Here is a 21,849-nt window from a genome sequence, read left to right as displayed (position 1 = left end):
CAAGGGAGTAGAATATGCTGACTATTTGAGCTGCGGAGCCAGGGGTAGAGGTGGCTCCATTGAACCACCTGGCCTGAGGGTGGTGCGGGGGCGGCTCTCTAAGGAAAAGCAAGTGCTGTCACCAGGAAGGGAGTGGATGCTGGGCAGGCAGGACCTGTGGGGCTACCCAGGGTTCAGCTCAATGCATGCAGGGAAGAAGGTGAGGTTCAGGGAGGACAGCAACCAGGCAAGCCCCCCACCAGGGCAGAGCAGAGCAAGCCAGGGCTGTGACATGGAGGTGACCTCACCGTCGTGTGGCTTCTTCTTGTGGGCCGCAGTGGCTGTGGTTCCCACACCTTGTCCCAGCCCAGTCCCTCTGTGATTACACCCCCAGAAGGGGAGTGACAGCCCAATGGCCTTGGAGAGCCCCTTTTTCCTCTCTGGGCCTCAGTTTGCTCAACTGGAAAGTGGGATGAAAATGGGGCTCCAATCGCTAAGGGAAGCACCTCTCACTCACCACTGCCCCTCCCCAGCAAGAAGTCTCCAAATCAATGCCATGGGGCGGGGTGGGGTCTCAGGCCCCTCTGGATCCCGCGTGCCTCTCCCAGCCTCCAGCTGGCTCACACAGCAGCCACGTGCCCTGGAAGTTGCACTCGGCCTCTGCTCCCAGGTCTGGTCCTCTTGCCTGCTTGGAGGGTAACAGCTCAGAGGTGGACCAACCTGTGGGCAAAGCCCGGCTGGTGGGATGGCCCCGGCTGCACTGCTGAGGCTCTCTGGGCTTTGTCAGCTCCTTGAAGAAGGGGAAGCAGGCGCTTCTCCAGGCCTCACAGGGCTTGGGCACCCTACTCCCAGGGGCGGTGAGTGCCCGGCCCACGCTGCCGTCGTTGAGGTCTCTCACGGCCGTCTCAGCTGGGTGTGCAAACCCCACAGGCAGCTGCTTCAGGAGGGGATCCCTGGAAGCACAGCAGGGGATCAAGGACATGAGGCAGTGAAGAGAAGGGGGAGTCATGGACTCAGGGCACCAGTGCAGAGCACGCACCCTAGAGTGACTGCCGAGGGTGGCGAGGGACGGGCGTCTATCCCCTAACTCCCCTCCGGCCTGCTGAGGGCTGCCCCGGGGTGTTAGCTCCCCGGCCCTTCCTGCCTGCCTATGCACTGGCTGAGCCTGCGCCAATGTCCAGACAGAAACCCTCTCGAGGACTAGGGGGCTGGCAGTGAGCGGTCTTCCCCCATGCCAAAGGACACTGGCGGCCACCATCTGCCCCCCAGCCAGGTGAGCAGCCAGGTACGGCACCTCCCTCACTGTGTCTGTCTCTTCTCCCTCCGAGTCCGCCGGCCTGGACCTGCTCCACTTCCCTCTCCCCCAAGCCAGTGAACCCTCAAAACCATGGCTGCTGCCCCCTGCAACACCCTCACTTGTTGTGGAGCCAAATGATGGGGGTGGGTCCTGTACTGTCACTCAACACGTGTGTGCACGTGTGTCTGGGTGCACATATGTGTGTATCTTTGTGTGGGTACATGGGTGTGTGTGTGCAGGTGTCTATCTCCACATGTATATATGTGTGTGCATATCTGTGTGTGCCTTGGAAGGTAATTTTGTGTGCAAGCATGTCTCCGTGTGCATATGTGCATGTACTGTGTGGGAGCCAGGGTGTGTACATGTGTATGTGTGATGGTGTGTCTGAGAATGAGTGTGTGTCTGTTTCTGTGTGCCGGTATCCCTGAATACCATTGAGTGGGAGTGTCTGTGTATAGCACATACATGTTTATGTGCTAATGTGTCTGCGGATGTGTGTCTGTGTGGATATGTGTATCTATTCACAGGTATGCCTGTTATCAGTGTGTGTGTGTGCATATGGGGGTCCGGGATAATGTGTGTTAACGTGTATACATACACAAACATACATCTGCATGCATGTATGTGTGACATCTGGCCCTCTGGGCACCAGGCCTGTGCCGGCTGCTAAGAACACAGTGGGTAGGACAGAAAGTCCCTGCCTTGGGAGGACACTCGCGACCGTCTTGCACAGTGAGGCTCAAGGCCGGGGAGGACCTGGCTGGGCTCAGCCCACATGTCTGGGCACACCCCGGCCACCTCAATCAGGCCCACACCCTTCAGCTCCAGGCAAGCCCCTCTCACCTCACCGCGTCTCTTGGGTGCCCAAGCAATGTGGGCTCCACTCCTAAGCATCTTGGTTCACCGGTCTGATAATGGGGATACCTGGAGGGTAACTGAGATCATCCATGAAAGCGCATGGCACAGTGTGCAGACCTGTCAGTGGCCGCAGATGTTGGTGCTGCAGTGCTGGGGTTTAGGACCCTCGTTGCCGGGGCTGGTGGCCACGCTCTGCATCCCTGCTGCCCTCAGCCGGCCCCTCTCCCCACCCAAATCGGGTGACTTAGAAATTCCCTCTCCTGGGTTTGTCACCATCCAGAGCCTTCAATCCTGGGACCCAGGAGATGTTTTCAAGGCCTCAGGGCCTTCCCGAAGGCCTGACCCAGAGGCTGCCACCAGCTGATAGTGACAGGAAACATGCAGGCCGCAAGTGGCCTTCACGATAACCCTGGCAGTACCCGCAGCCCCCCTCCGTGGATCCCCAAGTTCTTATCAGCTGCAGCAAGTCTCCTCCTCCGGGCTTGAAGCCCCACACTGCCCTCCCAGACCCCTCACAAGCGTTTGCAAACTGAGACAGTGGGAGGGAGGGGCCGGCCGGCAGGGCCTGGGAAGAAGTACAGACCCCCACAGGATCTCTATCCCCTCCCCGCCGGAAACCTGTCAGTCTCCATCACCCTGGGGCACTGTTGTGTCTCCCCCAGCAGATGATAAACCCAAAGGGCAGCCCTGTCTGCTCTATCCCCAGCGCTTTGCGTGTGACCCAGCACACATCTTGAGATGACACAGCGAGTGAGCAGTTCAAGGAAGGAGTTAATGGATTCTCCAGCCCTGACACCTCCTCTATGAAGGCCTTGTGATTTCCCCAGCTCTGAGTTCTAAATGCTGGGACGATCCAGCCCCAGACCAAGGCTTCCCTCCCAACTCTACCCTAAGGGCAGCCATCCTGGACACCTGCCATCGTCCTCTCAGGAGCCCACATTCAGGGTCTTCTGGTGGCAACCCCCCTTCTCTTGGGGAACTGTCCTCCTATTCCACAGGGATCTGGTGGGGCTGCCAATCACAATCCATGTCCAGGCCCCTCCCCAGCCACAGCGCCAAGAAGTAGCCCAAGTGCAGTCCTCTCCGGGTCTGAAGCTGACGCTGGATGACGCATGGCGATGGGGACGCCAGGCCTCCCCTGCATTAGTGGGTGTGAAGAGGGGCTGCGTCTGTTCTGCTACTGAGGCTCAGCGGCCGGTGCAGGCCAGGTGCTCTACGCACGGCTGCCAGTGAAATCCTGGGATCCTGAGCCAGGAGGGCGGGGCATGGGTGATGCCCACAGGCACGAGGGGAGCTCTGTGTTTTGAGAAAAATTAGACCAACTTTTTCTTTAAAGAAAACAAGTTTTATTTTTATCATCAGAACATTCTAATAAAAATATTATTATGAGATTAGCTACCTTTATTCTCTGGGCCTTGACTCCGTCCCAGGCCTGCCCTGGAGCGCCTGCACGCTCAGCTCCCTGAGGTAGGTCCGGAGGGAGACCCCCCGCTGCCCCCCGCCCTTGGCCAGGATACCGCTCACCTCACGCCCCCTCCTCCAGACCCCCACAGCCCTGGATGCCCCATAGCAGCCCTGCCATGGCTGGCAGAACTGCCTCCTCCCTCCACCAACCCCCAAGACAGGCAGGAATCGTCTTGGGTTAGCACGCAGCAGGTGGTGCGGGGGTAGAGAGAAGAGGCACACCCTTCTGCACTCAACCGCTCCAGCGGGCAGAGCTGAGGGCCCCTGCCCCCCCAGGCTGGCACCGCCGTGGTCTAGACCCCGAGCGGCCTGAATGCTGTGGATCACTCCCTTCTCCCCTTCCACAGTGTTTGGGGAGTTGGGGAGGGAGGGAAGGGAGAGAAGTGTCAACGTCGCAGTGACAGGGTCCTGAGACAACTCACTCTGCCACCCCAGCAGGCAGCAGCAGACAGTGGCCCGCATGGGCCTGAGGGGCCTCCTGTCTGTGCTGCCCATCCCACCGAGAGGATCCTGGCCCGCAAGCCGGCAGACACTTCATTATACAGAAACACTGTCGTCGTCTCCACGGGCGGAGCCAACAAAAGCAAGTCTCTCCAAGTCAAAAATAGGTTTTGGATTCTTGGTGGCGGTGGTATCCGCTGAAAAAATAGACTGAACTTCTGAAATTATCTTAGTAGCAAAACAATTACAAGAAAAAAGTTGCAACTTCAGTGCTATGACTGGAAAGGGGCCTTTGGCCAGCTGCCCGTTACCGGCAGCCCCCGTGCGCCTGGGAGCTCCTCTGGCCTTGAGGAAGCTGCCCACGTGCCCTGATGGAGAAAATGGGACTCCAACAGGAGGCCGTGTCCTCACACCTCGGACTGTGCTCACAGCTCGGGAGGATCAAGTTACAATAAACAGTCCATGAACTTCTTGCTCTCAGGTTTCCCTGGAGTCAGACATCTCTGCACAGTCCAGGGCAGCCAGGGGCTGCAGAGGGTCTGTGACACCCCGCCACGATGCGGCGGTGGGGACACAAGCCTGAGGGCACCTGGAGTGTGGAGAGGCAGAAGAAGGTGCAAGGAGAGGCTGCCATGGTGTACAAGGAACCTGGGATTGCGTCTTTAAATAGCTCTCGGTCATTCTTAAAGTCCTCCCTCAAGACACAATGGGACCTAGATTTAAAGAGAAGCCATCTCTTCGCTGTCCCAGGGCGCAGGCGGAATGCCCGAGCAGTGGTCGGAGGCACGGGTGCTGGTGGCACCTCACTGAAGCTCAGCCGGGCTGTCGCCAGCCCATCATGGCCTGGCAGCTCCGTCTGCTGTGAAGGTGACAATGCCACAGTCCTCGGGGCAGGAATGCCCCTCACTGCATCCTGTCGGGCTGCAGCTGCGGCGCCTGGTACTGCACGAAGGTGGTGCCCGCGGGGGCTGTGGCTGAGAGGGCCTGGGGCACGGCGGCTGGGTAGCTGTAGCCCACGAAGCTGGCAGCTGTGGCAGGCGAGGCGGCGTATGGGTACTGGTCATAGGTGGCCGGTGGGTACTGGGCGTAGGCCGGGCTGGCCGGCGTGTACTCAATGTAGGGTGAGGACAGTGATGGGATGGGGGCAGCCGGGATCACCACGCTGGGCTGCACGATGGCTGGTGGGTAGATGTAGTGCGGGGTCAGCCTGTGGGGCCAAGCAGAGCGGGTTAGGGCCAGAACGGAGCTGGGGAATACAGCTGGGAGAACAGTGGGGTACACGATGCACGCTGCCCCCCACCCCGAGCCCCGACTTTCCTCATCAGTCAGATGGGCACAGAAACAGCACCGGGCCAGATGCTGCAGCCTCAAGGCCTTCGCACTGGCTGTCCGCACTAACCACCGGGCTCCCTCCTCCCCTCCATGTCTCCTTCTCAGCAAGGCCTTCCCAGACTGCACCCCCCCATCCCAGCCCTACACCCCAAATCCCCGGGGCTGGTGCAAAAATAAAAATCTTGAATGGTTGTTTTCAAATGATTGAGAATTTGAAGCCACAACAGCAAGCATGCGATCAAGAGCAGGGCCCGGTACAAATGCCCTGGTTGCATGTCTGGGAGGCCAGCCCTGTCCCCCTTCCCTGCTCATCTCCCTGATACCCAACACCCACCAAGTAACACTGCACACTCGGCTCATGTACACGCCTTCTCTCCCAGCCAACACCCGCTCCTCACAGGGTTTCTTTTTTTTTTTTTTTTTTTTGAGACAGAGTCTTGCTCTGTCGCCCAGGCTGGAGTGCAACGGCGCGATCTCGGCTCACTGCAAGCTCCGCCACCCGGGTTCACGTCATTCTCCTGCCTCAGCCTCCTGAGTAGCTGGGACTACAGGCGCCCGCCCCCACGCCCGGCTAATTTTTTTGTATTTTTAGTAGAGACGGGGTTTCACCGTGTTAGCCAGGATGGTCTCAATCTCCTGACCTCACGATCTGCCCACCTCGGCCTCCCAAAGTGCTGGGATTAGAGGCGTGAGCCACCGCGCCCAGCCCTCACAGGGCTTCTTTCTGTCCCTGCCAGCAGGGACTCTGGCCTGCGGCAGCTCCGTGAGGATGTGAGAGTGACTGCGTGAATGCTGGAGCAAAGGAGCGCAATGGCGGTGACCACAGAGATGATGGCTCCATGAGCAGCCCTCGGTAATGGCACCAGCAGCTGCCATACTCGCCAGCGCCCGTGCTGGGGGGAGACCCGTACTGTGACTGGGTGCGTCACCCCGTCGGCTTGGTCTTCCCATCACGAGGCCCATTTCACACACGGGGCCAAGTGACTTGTCCAAGTTCCTACAGCTGAGGAGGTGGAGGGGCCAGGAGTCAGCCGGCCTCAGAGCTGTGCTCTTAACCCTACTCGGGCAGGCCACTGTGAAAACGCGTCAGTGCCAACACTTCCTGCCTGCTGTGGGCTGGCCATGCAACAGCATATGCCCAGCCCTCAGCACAGGGGAAACGAGGCTCAGGGAGGCAGCTCTCCTGGCGTGTGCCTGCTCTGCCAACCAGCTGCTCGGTGGCCTGGGTCAAGCCGCTAAGCTTCAGTTTCCCGTCTGCAACAGAACAGCCACCTCAGTGGCATCAGAAGCTGCTGCAGAGCCCGAGGCACGGAGTGGTCTTGCCAGAGCACGGCACTGCGACCTGGGCATCAGTATCTCCTCTGCCTTGCACGCCTGCGTGTTACACAGGCCAGGCCCGCCTGGGGGGCGACTTAGAACCTCAGCTTCCTTCTGCACCTGTAGGCGGGGCCCCCCCCTCAAGGGAAGCAGCTCTGGAGAAAAAGTACAACATCCTTCCCTGCATTCTGCGTTCGGCAGGGACAGAAACTGGGCAGCTTTCTGGAGCGCGTTTTGGCAACATGTGGGCCACTGAAAACACGTGCTCCCTCCCCACAGCCAGGGACCCTCGGGGTCAGAGAGGAGCCCTGGCTTCCAGCACAAAGGCAGGTGCACTCAGTGGATCCTGCAGCCCTACAGGAACAGTGGGAACCAGGAAAACCTGGATGACAGGGGTGCGGGTCCCTGCTCCTCTCACAGACCTCGCAGCGAACAACTGAGGGCACACCTGGCCTGTGCCTGAGGGGGCACTCAGGGCCTCTTGCTCCCTGCACCCCATCTGGGAAGTTTCTACACCGTGTCACCCTCTCTACTGCTGTTTACCTTCCCAGGGTGAGCCACCCTAGTGGCTCTGCAGCCCACAAGGCCAACCCTCCACAGCATCTGTCCAGAGGCCCAGGCAGCTCCTGCCAGGAACCCCGCAGCGGCACCTCCTGTCCCTCTCCCCAGGTTAGAAGCCTCTGCTGTCCACCCTGCATCCTCCATGGGAACAAGAGCCTTGAGCGGAGCCAGGCCTGGGTTTGAATTCTGACTCTCGAGCTGTGACGCCTTTCTCACGTATCTGCCAGGATGCAGAGAGGAGCAGACCACACAGCCCCTGCCCTCGAGGGGCTTAGCTTCTAGGATGGAAGAGGCACCAAAATATACCAACCCATAAACCAGAGTGGGGGCTCAAGGGAAGTCAGGACAGCAGACGGCTGTGATGTGTGGACAGCGACGGGGGAGAGGCCAGGGTGGCTTCTTGAAGGAGGGGGTGCCTGCAGAGACCTAATGATGAGGCAGAGCTGGCCACAGGGGAGCAGCATTGCGGCACAAGGGCGGAGGCAGGCGCCAGCCTGAGCGTCTGAAGAGTGGATGAGGGCAGCCGGCAGCCTCTGTGCACGACCCTCCGGCAGCACCTCCACCATGGGGGCGGCCGGGCCTGCTGACCCCTGGCTTCCACTACACACCCAGCTCCACCCTGGTGCCGGCCCACGCCCTGCAGCGCCTCAATCCCTCCCATCCTCCCTACCTGGGGCTGGCACCTGCCAATGCCTCCGCCTGGAACCCTTATCGTGGCGAGTTCCCCCAACCCCACATGGAGGCCAGCCCCTCACCTCACTATGCTGCCCGACACCCCACTGGATGGCGCTCTGTCAGAGAGATGGCTCTGTCTGGGCCCCCAGCTCTCTGCCAGGACCAGGCCTGTAGGAGGCACTGGGCACATGGTGCTGACGGAACAAAGGCCCGGTGGGTGGCACAGATCCCACTGAGAAGGATGAGGAGCTCTGGCCGGCGGAGGCAGGGGGCCCCAGAAGGGTCTTGGAGGCCTACCTGGGGAAGCGGTCGAGTGGAGACACAGCAAGGACTGTCTTGGGGCTGTGCCCAGCAGGCTGTCCCTGGCATCACCAGTGCCCCCCCCGACCCAGCTCTCAGAACCTCGAAAACATTCCTTAGTTGGAGGCTATGGAAGCTTTGAACTCACACCTTTTCCAAACATGGGCAGTGATGCCCCTGCCTCAGACACCTCCCCGCAAGTTTTTGCTAAAAATGTGGATCCCATGCAGACTACAAAGGCAGATAGGGCCCAGGAATCTGCATGAACAGGCCCCAGGGTCCTGATCCACACTGCGTTCAAGAACCGCTGCCCAGACCAGGGACGCAGAACACAAGTGCCTGGGGCTGTGGGGCAGCCGGGTTCCTGCCAAACTCACCTCAAGGGCTGCGTCATTTCTATCGGGTTCTGATGCCCCACATCATCGGGGCCAGAGCGCTGCCTTGGCCACCAAGGGGCTGCCCTACTCAGGGACACTCAAACACAAGTGTGGGTGAGCAATGTTTAGGCTGGGGAGGAAGGAGGGGCTCTCCTGTTTCCTGACCCTTGCAGACACCGCATGTCGCTATCTACTCATGTTTCTGTATGTAAAGGGCCTGGGATAACTTGCAAAGCATTTTCAAAGCCACAGAAGGCTGGGTGCGGTGACTCACGCCTGCAATCCCAGCACTTTGGGAGGCTGGGACGGGCGGATCACGAGGTCAGGAGTTCAGGACCCGCCTAGCCAACATGGCGAAGCCCTGTTTCTACTAAAAATACAAAAGTTGGCCAGGTGTGGTGGCGGGAGCCTGTAATCCCAGTTACTCAGGAGGCTGAGGCAGGAGAATCACTTGAAACCAGAAGGTGGAGGTTGTGGTGGGCCAAGATTGTGCCACTGCACTCCAGCCTGGGCGAAAGAGCGAAACTCTGTCTCAAAAAAAAAAAAAAAAAAAAAAAAAGCCACAGAAAAGATGCTAGTGTTAGCCCATTTCCCAGAGAGGAAATCCGAGGCTCAGAGAGGCCCCAAGCGACTTACTCCATCGCAGAGCAAGGGATTGGCACAGCGGGGTCTGCTGCTGGTAGCTGTGCCTGCAAGGACTGGCTGGGGCCCCAGGTTCAGCTCAAAATAAAAGGAAGGCACAGCAGGGGCCACACCCCAAGGCCCCAAGGGGGAGTGAGAGCACCGGCCGAAGTTAAGGTAGAAGCAGCCACGAAGCCCCGCCAGGCAGGAGCTGGGCTCCAGCCGCTTCTCTCCTTCCTAGGGTTACGCCTCACCCCTGCACTTGTGAGTTACCAAACAGGTTTCAAAACTTCCAAGGCGCAGTTTCCTCATCTGTAAGTTGGGTCTTACAGAGGCTGACCTCGAAAGCTCGCTGTGAGGCCCTAGAGGCGCCACTAGAACAGCGATTCCCAACCAGGACAACTGTGCCCCCAGGGGACACTGGAAAATGCCTAGGGACGGTCCTAGTTGTCACAATTGACAACCAGGAATATGGGGTGCGGGTGGGGGTGCTGCTGACGTTAGGGGTCGAGGCCAGGGGTGCTGACTGCTTCCTACAATGCTCAGGGTGCCCCCACAACAAAGAACGATGCCGCTCTAAAGGTCCGCAGTGCCAAGGCTGAGACGCCCGACTGTGGAACATCAGAAACCACATGGGGAAGGGCAAAGACAAGGAATCCTCACTGCTGTTCTGACCACAAGTGCCCACGCCAGGGGGGCTGCAAAGAAGGCAGGTGGGAACAAAGAGAGACTGAGGGGCACATGCAGCCACGCACGCATGGGCAAACCCGGAGTGGTCAGATGAGAAAGAAAAATGCAGCCAAACCACCGGCCCTGCACTGTCCAAGGGCGGCCCCACCCTGGGCCTGCATCCGGCCGCAGGCCCAAGACTCCACTGCCTGGCAATGGGGAGCGGGTGCATGCACCAGGCAGGTTCCTCAGCACCCCCACTCACACTCCATGCTCAGAAAGGTCAGGTGCCACAGCCTCTGCATGCCAGGGCACAGCCTGGTAGCTGCACGCCGCCCCACCCACCAAGTGTGTCCCTTGCACAGGCTCGCCTGCCAGGGCATGTGTCTGCCTGGCCCTGGTGGGACTCTCCTGCCCTCTCCACCTCAGTGAAGAGCCCACCAGGCCACCCAGGCACTGCCCTGCCCACTCACCCCCAATCAGCCTATGCCCACACCATCCAACAGGGAGCTCCTGCTTCCATCCCTCAATTCTCCGATCCTCTCCTTCATCACCAACTCTCCAGGCGGGCGCAGTGGCGTGGCACTGCCTTGGTGGTGGTGGTGGTAGTGGAGGCCTGCCTCCCATCCCTGAATCCTTCACCCAGCGGCAGCCAGAGCTGTCTTAAAAACATCGAGACCCACGCCTGGAATTCCAGCACTTAGGGTGGCCAAGGCGGGTGGATCATGAGGTCAGGAGATTGAGACCACCCTGGCCAACATGGTGAAACCCCGTCTCTACCAGAAATACAAAAATTAGCTGGGCGTGGTGGTGCGTGCCTATAATCCCAACTACTCAGGAGGCTGAGGCAGGAGAATCGCTTGAACCTGGGAGGCGGAGGCTGCAGTGAGCCGAGATCAAGATACTGCATTCCAGCCTGATGACAGAGCGAGACTCCATTTCAAAAAACAAACAAACGAAAACATCAACACCCCATCACCTCCAGAAGTAGAACCCTCCAGCTGCCTCCCATTGTACCCAGAAGAAAACCCAAACTGCTCCCTCGTGGCTTCCTGTGTTATTAGGCCTCAAACTACCTCTTCTAACTCATCTCCACCTGCACTGTGCCCTCCCTGGCCACATTCCCACTGCCCTGGGCTCCCTCTGTTCCCAGATTCGACTCCTTTCCACCACAGGACCTTCGCACCTATGCGCTTGCTTCTTCCCACAGCTCAAAGCTCACCCCTCAGGGGCCCACCAAGGCGGCTCTGTTTCCTTATGATCGGAAGCCCCCTCGTCATCTACCTTGCACAATGTCTTCCCCACAAGAGCAGGGTCTCAGCCACTGCGTCCCAAGTGCCTCAGCACGGCAGGTGCCCGGTGCTGAGCGTCTGAGGCAGGCCCCGGCTTTGCAGGCAGCTGGGAGGCAAAAGAGCCCCCACTTGGAACGGCCTCTGCTTCCCAGGCCAAGAGTCCCCGCCCCAAGAAGCCAGAGAAAGCAGTTCAGCCTTGAGCAGCCAGGGCTGGGCAGGCTGGAGGGACAGGCAGGCACGGCTCCACCCAGCCAGTCACAGCTAGACAGGCACAGCCCACCAGCCTCTGCTCCCCGACCAGGTGCCTGGCGGCCCCGGGTGACCTCATCACTGCCTCTAGGGAACCACACGCCCCAGGGGGCTGCTAAGAGGATCTGTTGCTTCTGTGCACCCCAGAGGCTTAAGCAGCATCGACGCCTCCTTGGGCCTGAGGAATGCTCGGAGGGACAGAGGCCCTCCCTCTCCTAGGACTTTCAGCCCCAGGTCAGGGGGCAGCAGCCAAGAACCCTTGGTGAGCAAAACAGACCAGCGGCCAGGCGCAATCAGGTAGGAGCCCAAAGGTCGGGGGACCCAATGCTCATCAGGGCTGCTCCTGTCTGGCCAAGGCCCACCGGCCTCTTCAGGCACACGGCACTTGCTCCCTCCTCTAGAAGCCACTTTGGAATCGGCCCTCTGTACAGCCGCTGCTGGAGTCCCATCCATTCCCCAGGGATGCAGAGCCATGGCCCAGCTCTTCCCTCACAGGAGAGGGCAGGAGTCTCCTTCCCTTCCAGTTTCCTTCCAAGTTCCGGCCTCAGAACAACTGGGCGTCTGTGCCTCCTCATCCTCTGCAGAAAACTTCTATCCTCCCACCAAGACCCCGGAGAAGAGCCTTGCGCCAATCAGAGGCAGATATGTTTCCCAGAGAATTAATCCCGCCACCTGTGCAAAGTCCAGGCCGAACCAAGGAAGAAAGCACAGGAATGGGTGGGACAGATCTCCCACATGCCACCCAAGCCCCTCTGCAATGCTGGACACTGGGCACAGGCACCTAGCTGGGGTCCGGGATGTTTGCGGAACGACGACTCAGGGGTTCTCTGCTTCCCTCTAGTGCCGGAGCCTGGGCAACACCAAACCCCCAAATCATGGAGCCACTGAAACGGGTCACCATTAGGGCTGGAAAGGCCAGGCCATGCCGGGAGCGCTGGCTCTGCCACAGCCCAGGAGACAGGGGGACACAGAGCCTGGTCCAGACTGGAAATCTGAGGTGCCTGCCTCCCTTCCAGTTCACACGTGGCCCAGGCAGCATCTGCACCTCAACACACCCAGGGTCAGCACACAGCCAAGAGCACCCCAGCTGACTCTGTCCACGGAGACTCATGAGTCCAAGGGCAGGAAGAGCCCCAAGTCCAGATCCTGGCCATGCCTGTCCAAGTGGCATGGACCACCACTCAGCTCCTCCAGCCTCTGTTTCCCCATCTGTAAACTAAGGATGCTGCAGAGTCCAACAGATTGCCCCCAAGACAGAGGGCTTGGGCCTCCGGCAGAGTCTGCGAACCCTGTGGCGGGCTGGGTGAGAGAAGTACAGATGGTGCCTGGGACACATGCTGCCCACACTCAAAGCAGAACTCGCAGTGAAAAGAACTGACCACGGCCCAGGAGGACTCATTTTCTGAACATAAAGTCGCCTCTGAAAATAAAAACGAAAAAGGCAAATGAGCCCATTTCACTTTCCCTGCTCTCCAGGGGCCTTGCCTCACCACGGCAGAGACGGACCGCAGCTTTTAGGGTTCTGACTCCCGCCTGGCTGGGTGTGGGAAGGTCCCCGAGGTGCCTGGCAGGCAGGAAGCCAGGCCACGGCCCTGCCTCCCGGGAATCCCCAGTGACTTGTGAGGGGGAGGGCCGGGAGGTCTAGGGACATTCAAGTTCTGTGGGGCAGCCAGCCACAGGACACAGGTCAAATGCCCTCTCTGTGGGGCAATGCCAGGCCCGGAAGAGCATCTCCACCTGAACCGGCCCAAACTCCAACTCCTGACCTTCTCCCCAAAACTGTACTGCACAGCAGCCTCCACCCCAGTCAGGGCCAAGCCCATCTCCCATTTCATAGGCCCAAAGCTCCAGAATCTTCTTGGACTCCTCTTTCTTTCCCAGGTTCTTTAAAATAGACACCCAGAATCTCACTGTATCTCACCAGGGCCGCTGGTGCAGGCAGCAACCTCGTCTCATGCCTGGATTACTGGGCATACTCTAAGGGCCTCCAACCACCACAATACCCTCGGCCGTCCAGGCTCAACCCAGCAGCCAGAAGCAAAAACACTCTGAAAACAAAAATGCAGTCTGACCCATCCCTCCTCCGCTCGGAGCCTGCATGGCCCGGTGTCACTTGGAGGAAGGTAGCAGTGCCTCCCTGGGTCATCAAAGTCCTCTAGGAGCTGAGGCTACCCTGCCGGGCCCTGAGCCTCCCTGGCTGCTGCCTTCCCCTCCCCAGCTCCTGTCGCCTTCTGAGGCATGCTGACCTCCTTTGTCTATGTCCTTCTCTCAGCACCTCGCTGCAGGAAGCACTGTGATTAGGAGCTAGGACAGGGTCTCCCCTCACCCCCACGGCAGGCATCCCCAGCCTGGCACAAAGCAAGCAAAGATCTGTCAGACAAGCTGACCCAGTGTCCAGCTCCCTACTCTACCCAAACGAGATCAGCAGGAAGGTCCTGATGCCCGCAGCACACTGCAGAGTTATCAGCCTGTCCACCCTGGAAACAAGGTGAAACTGACGCTAAACGAGGAAAGCTCGAGCTTGGGCCTCCACCTCGGTCTGTGATCAGGCCTCTACCCTGAGACAAAGCTGTGCCCCTTGGCCCAAGGCTTCCAGAAAAGGCTCCCCAGGCCCAGCAGGGAGCCAGGGTGAGAACTCATGCTCGGAGAGGAGCCCCCGCCACCCAAAGGCTGCTTTCTGTTTCAGCAGACAGGACAAACAACAGGTGCGGCACGGGCGCCCGCCCAGGAGGGCCACGGCGCAGCCCACGCCTGGCTCCAGATGAGCTGCCAAACAGGAAGCTTTGTGGGGGGGCTGGGAGGGGGCGGCGGGGCCACCACGAGACACCCTCAGGGTGAAAACGTGACGCCACAGTGTTGGGGGGAGTCACTTCCTCCCAGCCCCCATGCTGCCTGGCTCTGACCTCAGCTTCTGTCCCTGTCCTGCGGTGCTCACCCTGTGCCCACCACGGCGAACTGCGGCTCGCCTGTCACCCTGGGCCTGCGCTGCTCGCTCTTCCCCAGACACCAATAGGGCCCATTTCCCGCATCCTCAGTGGAGCCTTCCCCAGCACGCTTGCACACGTGCGCGTGTGTGCGTACACACACACACACACCATCACCTGCAAACAGCTCCTCTGGCTTTGTTTCACTTTGTATTATAAAATAATAAAAGACTCCCAAGAAGTTGCAAAAATAGTACAGATAGGTCCTGTGTACCCTGCCTCCTCCATCCCCCAAGGGCACATCAGAGTAACTAAGGACATGAGCAAAACCAGGACACTAACCCAGGCACATTGCTATGACCTGGACTGCAGGCCTTCGGCACACTGCATCATTTTCTACACACACTAACCTTCTTACATGTCATGTGTAGTTACACACGAACTGTGAAGCTTTATCACACACACAGACACATCTCCCCACCACTGTACCGGAGACGCTGGACTGTTCGGTCCCCACACAGGCACTCATTCCGCCAGCTTCCTGTTTAACTGCACGCATCACCATGCGGGCCCACGAGTGCACAAACAGAATGTGAGCACCTGAGATCGGGGACCATGTCTTTCTTATTCAAAGGATCCCTGGCACCAGGTCTGGCATACAGCAAGCACTCAATAAACACCTGATGAATGAATGATGCTGGGAGTAGCTGTTGACGTTCTCCCCAGCTTGTGCACCCCATGCTCTCAAGGAGACAGACACCTTCCCATCACTGCCTCCCCAGTCTGTCCTCTTGCTCTGGGGACCCAGGTGCTCTGTCCAGGCCCCGTGGCGTGCACACACCAACGCCCCGTGATGGCAAGGGCAGCCATCTACTACCCAGTGGGCACCAGAGACCTTCACATGAAGGACGTAGGGTCCCTGAAACTATACATGCAGTGGGGCAGGCACATGCCTGGGAGAGGGTCTCACGGCCATCATCAGTCTTGAGGCCTCATGCTCTGAATCATCCAAGAGCTGCCATCTAGCCAGAGGGAGGCGCTGAGTCCTTGTGGGAGGGACAAGAGTCTCGCAGCCCCCAGCTCAGGCCCCACCATCCCGGGATGTGTGAACCCAGCAAGTCTCTCAGTTGCTCTGAGCCTCGGTTTTGCACAGGTAATCAATCAACAAACCCTGGAGCAGGGCCAGCAAGAGATGCGTCACTGACAAACTGTGACTTCCCAAGGCCGGGCCGTCCACACACAGTCAAGTTGGCCCTGTAGGGGAGGCAGTGTTACCGTTCTCACTCACAGATGGGGAGGAGCCTGCAGAGACGGGCTGGGCCTGGCCTCAAGCCCAGGCAGACCCCCAGGGCTCTTGCTCCTGGATACAGCCTGTACCTGACACCCCGGAGTCCGAGGAACCTGTCTTGTCATCTCAGAGCCTCTGTGGTGACCATGTCCTGTCACCCAGTTGTGGCCAGTGAGGCTTAAGTGGAAGCCTGTTGAGGCCTCTGTGAAAGCTTCCATTTTTCTGCTAAAAAAGACAGAGGCAGTTCGTACTGTCCCTTATTGTCCTTTCTGCCTTGAACGTGGGTGGGATGTCTGGAGCTGTGGTAGTCATCTTGTGACCATGAGGCAAGGTCCAAGAGACTCGCAGATACTGGTCCTCATGCCACTAAACCCAGGGGACATTTGGCAATGTCTGGAGACACTTTTGGTAGTCATGACTTGGGTGAGGCAATGCTACTGGCTTCTAGGGGTGGAGACCAGGGATATTCCACTCCCTTCAAACGTTCTATAATGTACATATGAGGCACTATGTGAACGGGAGCCAAGGCCACAGCCAGGCCCCCTTAACAGGCAGGGAGACCTGCACCCAGGGAAGCAGCTGGCCCTTCAAAAATAACCCAAGGAGAGGCTCTGGGCGCAGCCAGTCCCAGGACAAACCTCTGCTCCCGGCGCCCTCAGCCCAAGAATGGACAGACACCCCTTGACACAGGGCACCCTTCCAGGCCAGACTAAGCTCTGCCTGGACACAGACCCTCTCCAGACCGCTGCACCTCCCCTCCCACCGGCAGGTGACAGACACACTCAGCTGGCAGACACCCTTGGTGGGCCATGGCCGCCGGCTCCTGCTGTGACTACCACACACTTGCCACTGCCGAGGAAGGCTCCTCCAAACTGCGGACAGTGGCCACATACAGTCAGGTCAGAAATGCACAGGTGAGTTAGGTCTCACAGAGCCTGTTCAACTTAAAAAAAGGAAAGGGGCAAGGAAACTCCCGCAAATAGCATAAAGTGTAAAGTTCTTCGGTAAATCATTCTAAACTAACATTTAAGACCCAGCCAGGCAAAGATTCCACGGGGTCTTGCCTAAAAGCAGAGCTGTGGGATCTTCAGAGTTGTCCAGGGCAAGGTATAAAAGGTCGGGGTCAGAAAGTCGAGGAAGAGTTCAGCCAGGCATGGAAGGGGTTAACTGGTGGACAACCCTCAGCTGCCCGGGCTCCTGGCTCCCACCTCCCTTCCATGCCCTCAGCCAACAGCAAGTCGCTGCCAGCCCAAGGCCGACAAAACTGGCCGCTGAGTCAGGCCCGGCTGTGCTCCCGGGCCCTGATTGTTCACAAAGACAAAAGGGACGCTGACGGCCCAGCTCTCCAGCTCCGTCAGCGGGCGGGGGCTGGGGGCAGACAGCTGACCCAGGCAGCCCGCCCCGCTGCCTCCCCGGAGCTGCACCCGGGAGCCTCCCCCCACCCACCTCAGTAAGGCCCAGGCAGGGGCAGGAGGCGGCGCGATTCTCAGAGGCTTGAGTTCAGATCTCCCAGGAAACCAAGAGCGGATGGTCCCTCTGACACCGTCCCTGTTTGGGTCTCCACACTTTGGCAACCAACAGATAGAGTCTGCGGCCTCTTCATTGTCACAGGTATTAAATGGCCAGCCAGCAGATTTAGTTACAAAACACCGTCGCCTGAAATCGGGTGCACACAGTGGCAAACTCTGTGACGGATCCCAACTGCTTCTGGACGGGTGGTGTTCACAGGACTCCAGGATAACAAGGGAAAGGTCGGGCCAGGGCCCTTCCCACCGTCCCCCACCAAGAAAGCATGCGTTCAGGCACCCACCACCTGTGTTCCAATCTCCTCCTGGACGTCTATTACCCGCGCCTCCCCACTCCGGCCCTGCCACCCCCGCCCCAGGCCCAGACAGGTGGTTAGCCTTTCTCTGCCTCAGTTTCCCCATCTATAAAGTAAGAATGGTTTCAGTCCCATCCTCAGAGGCCTGCTATGAGGACAGGAGAGGACTTGTGGGGAGGCCGGAGCACCCAGCCCACGTGCCTGCACACTGTTTTAAGCAGTTAATGTTCCTGTTTTCCGGATGAGGAGGATGCCACTGCCAAGACAGACCCAGCTGGTAAGGGGCAAAGTCAGGATTCGAACCCACGTCTGCAGGCCCCAGAGGCCAAGCACTGATGGTTATGCAGTCCCAGAGGTAGCTGTGTGGATCAGAGCGAGCCCAGACACAAGTGGGAAGGCTTCGTCCCACTGTAAGCAGAAAAGAGCTGCAGGCACTGGAGGCACACCCTCACCTCTGGGCAGCAGCTCCCGCCCAGTCCATGCCCCCAGGCGCCTGCTGTGGGCCTGGGGAATGGAGCCAAGGTTCTGGAAACAAGGAACACCCTCTTCATGTGGCCTGAACCCCAGAGGAAGAATCCTGGTGAAGGCATGAAGGCTAGAGTGTCCCCAAACACCCCCTAAGACGACTCTACACATCTACAAAACAGATTCCAGGACGAGACGGACAGGGCCGCCTGCTCCCACCACGCTACACACTCCCTTCCCAGGACAGAGGCACCCCGGCAGGAAGCTGAGCTGCCCAGCCACTCGCACAGGCTAGAAGGGCCCCAGCCACCCTCCAGCACCCCTCAGCCAGCGGCTCCTCCCACTGCTACACTTGCACACATCCACCAATACACACGGAAGCCAGCAGGGAGCCCCCGAGTCACCCCAAGCGTTCCTAAAAAGTGGGCACAGCAACTTCTGCTGGGGCCTCTGCCCTATTCACCTGGGAGCCAGGCTCAGCCCGGTTCCACAGCATCCTTGTCCACACTGCCCCAGTCAGGCAGGTTACTCCTCAAGCTGTGTCTCTCTCAATGGAATCTACGTGGTGTGCACAAGCACGCGCACACACACATGATGAACTGGCATTAGGGATTTGGATTCAGAAAGCTCATGAAGTGCCAATGCCCTAAAAGGGGTGGTGGTCTCTGAGCTCCCTTCCCCTCCAACTCCAACCCCATCAATATGCCACGGCGCTAGGGCAGACAGCTCCCATCCATCATGCGGGTGGGGAGGCAGGCCACAAGGCAGGACCCTTTGTATCCCTTAAGTGTGTGTGTCCCTCCCCAAGCAGCTGCCAGGACTTATTAGATGTTTTAAAAAAGGGCACGGAAGTAGGAGGCGTTTTAGGATGGAGAAGAGTGGGCTGTGCTGCTTCTAAATGAGTCAGACTAGAAGCCCATAGGCCAGGCCACTCAGGCAGGTGGCCTCCACCCTGAACACATCGTATCTGCAGCAACGTTCACAAACATCAGACCTTGGTAGCAATGACCTACTGCCACCACCTGCCCCAGCACTAGAACAGGTGAGAGGAGTGCCTGGGGAAGAACCCAGCCTGCCAGTCCCTAGGAGTCATCAGCAAACACTTCAAGAGGGCGTTACCTGCACCAGGCCCACCCTAGGCCCTCCATTCAGAGAACTCAGATGTGCTGTGATCACTCCCATTTTACGGGTTCGGAAACTGAGGCCACACACCTAATGACGGGAGCTGGGGTATGCACCAAGGCAGGCAGGCTCCAAGGCTCACCATCCCCTAGGTGGTGTGGTCTCTGCCAGGGATGGAGAAATGCAATCTGCCTTCTCTTCACTCCCTTGGCTTAAACGCAATCACATGTCTGAAAACTGTCATTTCACCAGCCTTCCAGACCCAGGAAGCCCAAGGCCCTCTCCGCTTCATCTCCAAGGACTGCCCACCCCAAGCCAGCCATGTCCACTCACCCGTAAGTCCGCTGGATCAAGGTGGGGTGCAGCTGCTGCACCCCAATGGCAAAGCCTAAAACGAGAGAACAATCAGGGACTTGGCCTTGCTGCAGGAGCGACGTCTCAGGGGCTGCACACAGGGTGGCAGAACCCCACAAGCCACACACCTCTAGTCAAAAGGGATCATCAGCTTCCTCTCCCCTCCCAGGCCTCCCCCTCGTGAACCCCAAGGCACACCGCTGAAGTGTGGCAGCGGGTGACGCAGGTGTCAGCAGCCACTGGTGTCGGCACTCCCAACCTCCAGGCCCCATGGCCACTTCCTCCCTCCTGCGAGGACAGCTGGCAACTGGGGTGCAGTAAACTCCCTGCCCCCCGCCCCCATCTTTGGGCCACACGCTGTGAGAAGGGGTCTAGGTCCTCGAGGAGGGGATGGCTGCCCTGTGCCAGCTCTGCAGGCACATGATAGCCGACTGCCACTGCTGGGGCGAGGAGAGGGGGGCCTCTTTCCACCCGACAGATACCGACACCCAATATAGAAACCGAGAAGAGCCAGGCAGGAAAACACAAGCTCTCACCCGTCTGGAGGCTCCGCGGCTTGGCGCCCAGATATGCCAGGTTCACGTTGGCCTTGCGGCCGTCGATGATGGGGTTCGGGTCTTTGCAAGCCCTCTCAGCTGCCGCCCGGTCGGCCATGGTCACCTGGTGGGGCACAGACACATCAGGGGCTGCCGTGGGGGAACCAGGGACAAAAGGGGCAGAGGACTCCGCCCTGGCACCGGATGCTGCCACCCCTCTCTTCCCTTCCTCTGAGGGTGCCTGTGACCCAGGGTCCTTGAGCCAAAGCCCCCCTGACCCCTACCTGGGGCTCTCCCACAAAGATGCCTCCTGGATTCCAGCTCCTCCCCTCAAAGTTCAAGGCCTGGGAAATGTGGCCTTCAAGGACAAAAATAATCCCCTGCGGGGACAGGGCAAAAATGAACCCCGAAGGGAGGTTGGGGGGCCGCCTGGACTGCCCACCAGTGAGGGCCGAGACTTTCCTCTGAGAAGGAGTTTGCGACGCTATGCTTGGAAGGTAAGCAGGAAAGTGTCTTCAAGCCGTTTTTACTTAAGCTGATGTTTATTTGGGGCGGTTGAGAGGGCTGTTAAAAATATGCGGGAGGCCGAAGGGCTCCTAACACCCCAGGGTGGAGCCGTTGCTCTTCACCCCCCGCTGTTCCAGGAAATCCCGAGTGCCCTCTGGCTCCAAAACCTCCCCACCAACTTAGGAGTCCTAATTGAACACAGCGGCTCTTCCTTTTAAACCAGGGGTGGGGGTGGGGGTGGGGGCGGGGGCCGGGGCCCGGGTGGTGGGGGCGGGACCGGCAGGAGCGCGCCCGGGAGAGGCGGCAGGTGCGGGCGCCGGCTGGAGGCGCCTGGGGCGGGGGCGGCAGCGGGCCGGCTGGGCGTGTGCCCCGGAGTGGACTCGGCGCCCGGGCCGCGATAAGGTGTGCGGCGGGGTGCGGGCCCGGGCGCGGGGGCCACTTACGAAGCCGTAGCCGCGGGACTTGCCCGTCTGGCGGTCGGTGATGACCACGGCCTCCTCGATGTCGCCGAAGCCCTCGAAGTACTTCCTGAGCGAGGCGTCGGTAGTGTGGTACGGCAGGCCGCCCACGAAGATCTTGGTGAACGTGGTATCCTTCTGCGAGCCGTGCATGGCGCCGGGGGCGGCCAGGGGCCGCGGGAAGCCCGCGCTCGGGGCGCACGGCGCGGGCTGCAGCAGCATGGGGGGCGCCCCGCCGCCTAGGGACCCGGGCCGCGCGGGGCTGCGCTCATGGGGGGCGGCGGGGAGCGCGCGGGGCAGCGAGGGGCGCCCGTCCAGCCGCCAGGCCCGACCACTCGCGCGCCGCTCCCGCCGTGCGCGCCGAGCTGCGCCGCGCTACCCTCCAGACCGGCGCTGCGGGGACTCTGCGCCCCGGCGCCGCCCCCGGGCTTTGTAGCCGGCCCCGCCCCCCAGCTCAGCCCCGCCCCCAGCCGGCTCCGCCCCGCCCCGGGCACGCTGGGACCGCCGGGAAGCGTAGTCCCAACCCCGCCCAGTCGCGCCCCGGCGCGCGGGGATTGGGGGGATTGGGGGTATTGGGGGGAGGGGGGACGGGCCCGCACGCGGGCTGAGGGCGGATCCGGACCTGGGGGCGCTGGGCGCGCCTTTCTCTCCTGGCTGCCCTCGCGGGCCCGGCTGGTTGCAGGCACTAAGCACAGCCCTGAACCAGGGAGGCCAGGCCCCTTCCCTCGTGGAGCGCACCGTCTGGTTAATTAAACGTAAAAAACGTAAAGAAACGTAAACGGTTTTTAGCATCTTGTTAATTGAGTCGGTATTTAACCCAGGGCGACTTAGGGAAGAGCCACGTGTCATATTAAAAAAGTGAAATGATTTCTGTTTTATAGGTAAGATTAGTTCATCCGACCGATATTTACCAGGGCCCCCATGCGTCACTCGGGGCGCGA

At 59.7% G+C, this 21,849-nt stretch overlaps 1 protein-coding gene across 3 annotated transcripts; it reads right to left on the bottom strand.

Moving 5' to 3' along the window:
- Positions 1–3,457: 3,457 nt before the first annotated feature.
- RBM38 (RNA binding motif protein 38) lies at positions 3,458–21,316 on the bottom strand. 3 transcript variants are annotated; one of them, XM_054541891.2, is made up of 5 exons: positions 20,894–21,301; positions 20,228–20,323; positions 19,944–20,067; positions 19,387–19,441; positions 3,458–5,246 (listed from the first exon to the last, which is right to left on the bottom strand). In XM_054541891.2, exons 1-5 carry the CDS (start codon positions 21,128–21,130, stop codon positions 4,943–4,945), a joined length of 816 nt encoding a protein of 271 aa, XP_054397866.1. In that variant the 5' UTR covers positions 21,131–21,301; the 3' UTR covers positions 3,458–4,942. The 3 variants fall into 3 exon arrangements, with proteins under 3 accessions (XP_054397866.1, XP_024094743.1, XP_054397865.1); XM_024238975.3 differs by lacking the exon at positions 20,228–20,323 and having other exon boundaries at positions 20,894–21,316; XM_054541890.2 differs by lacking the exons at positions 19,387–19,441; positions 20,228–20,323 and having other exon boundaries at positions 20,894–21,316.
- Between the last annotated feature and the right edge of the window lie 533 nt (positions 21,317–21,849).

The sequence above is a fragment of the Pongo abelii genome, chromosome 21 (genome assembly GCF_028885655.2).
Source record: "Pongo abelii isolate AG06213 chromosome 21, NHGRI_mPonAbe1-v2.0_pri, whole genome shotgun sequence".
Lineage (NCBI taxonomy): Eukaryota > Metazoa > Chordata > Mammalia > Primates > Hominidae > Pongo > Pongo abelii.
This window is presented reverse-complemented; position numbering and strand designations above follow the sequence as displayed.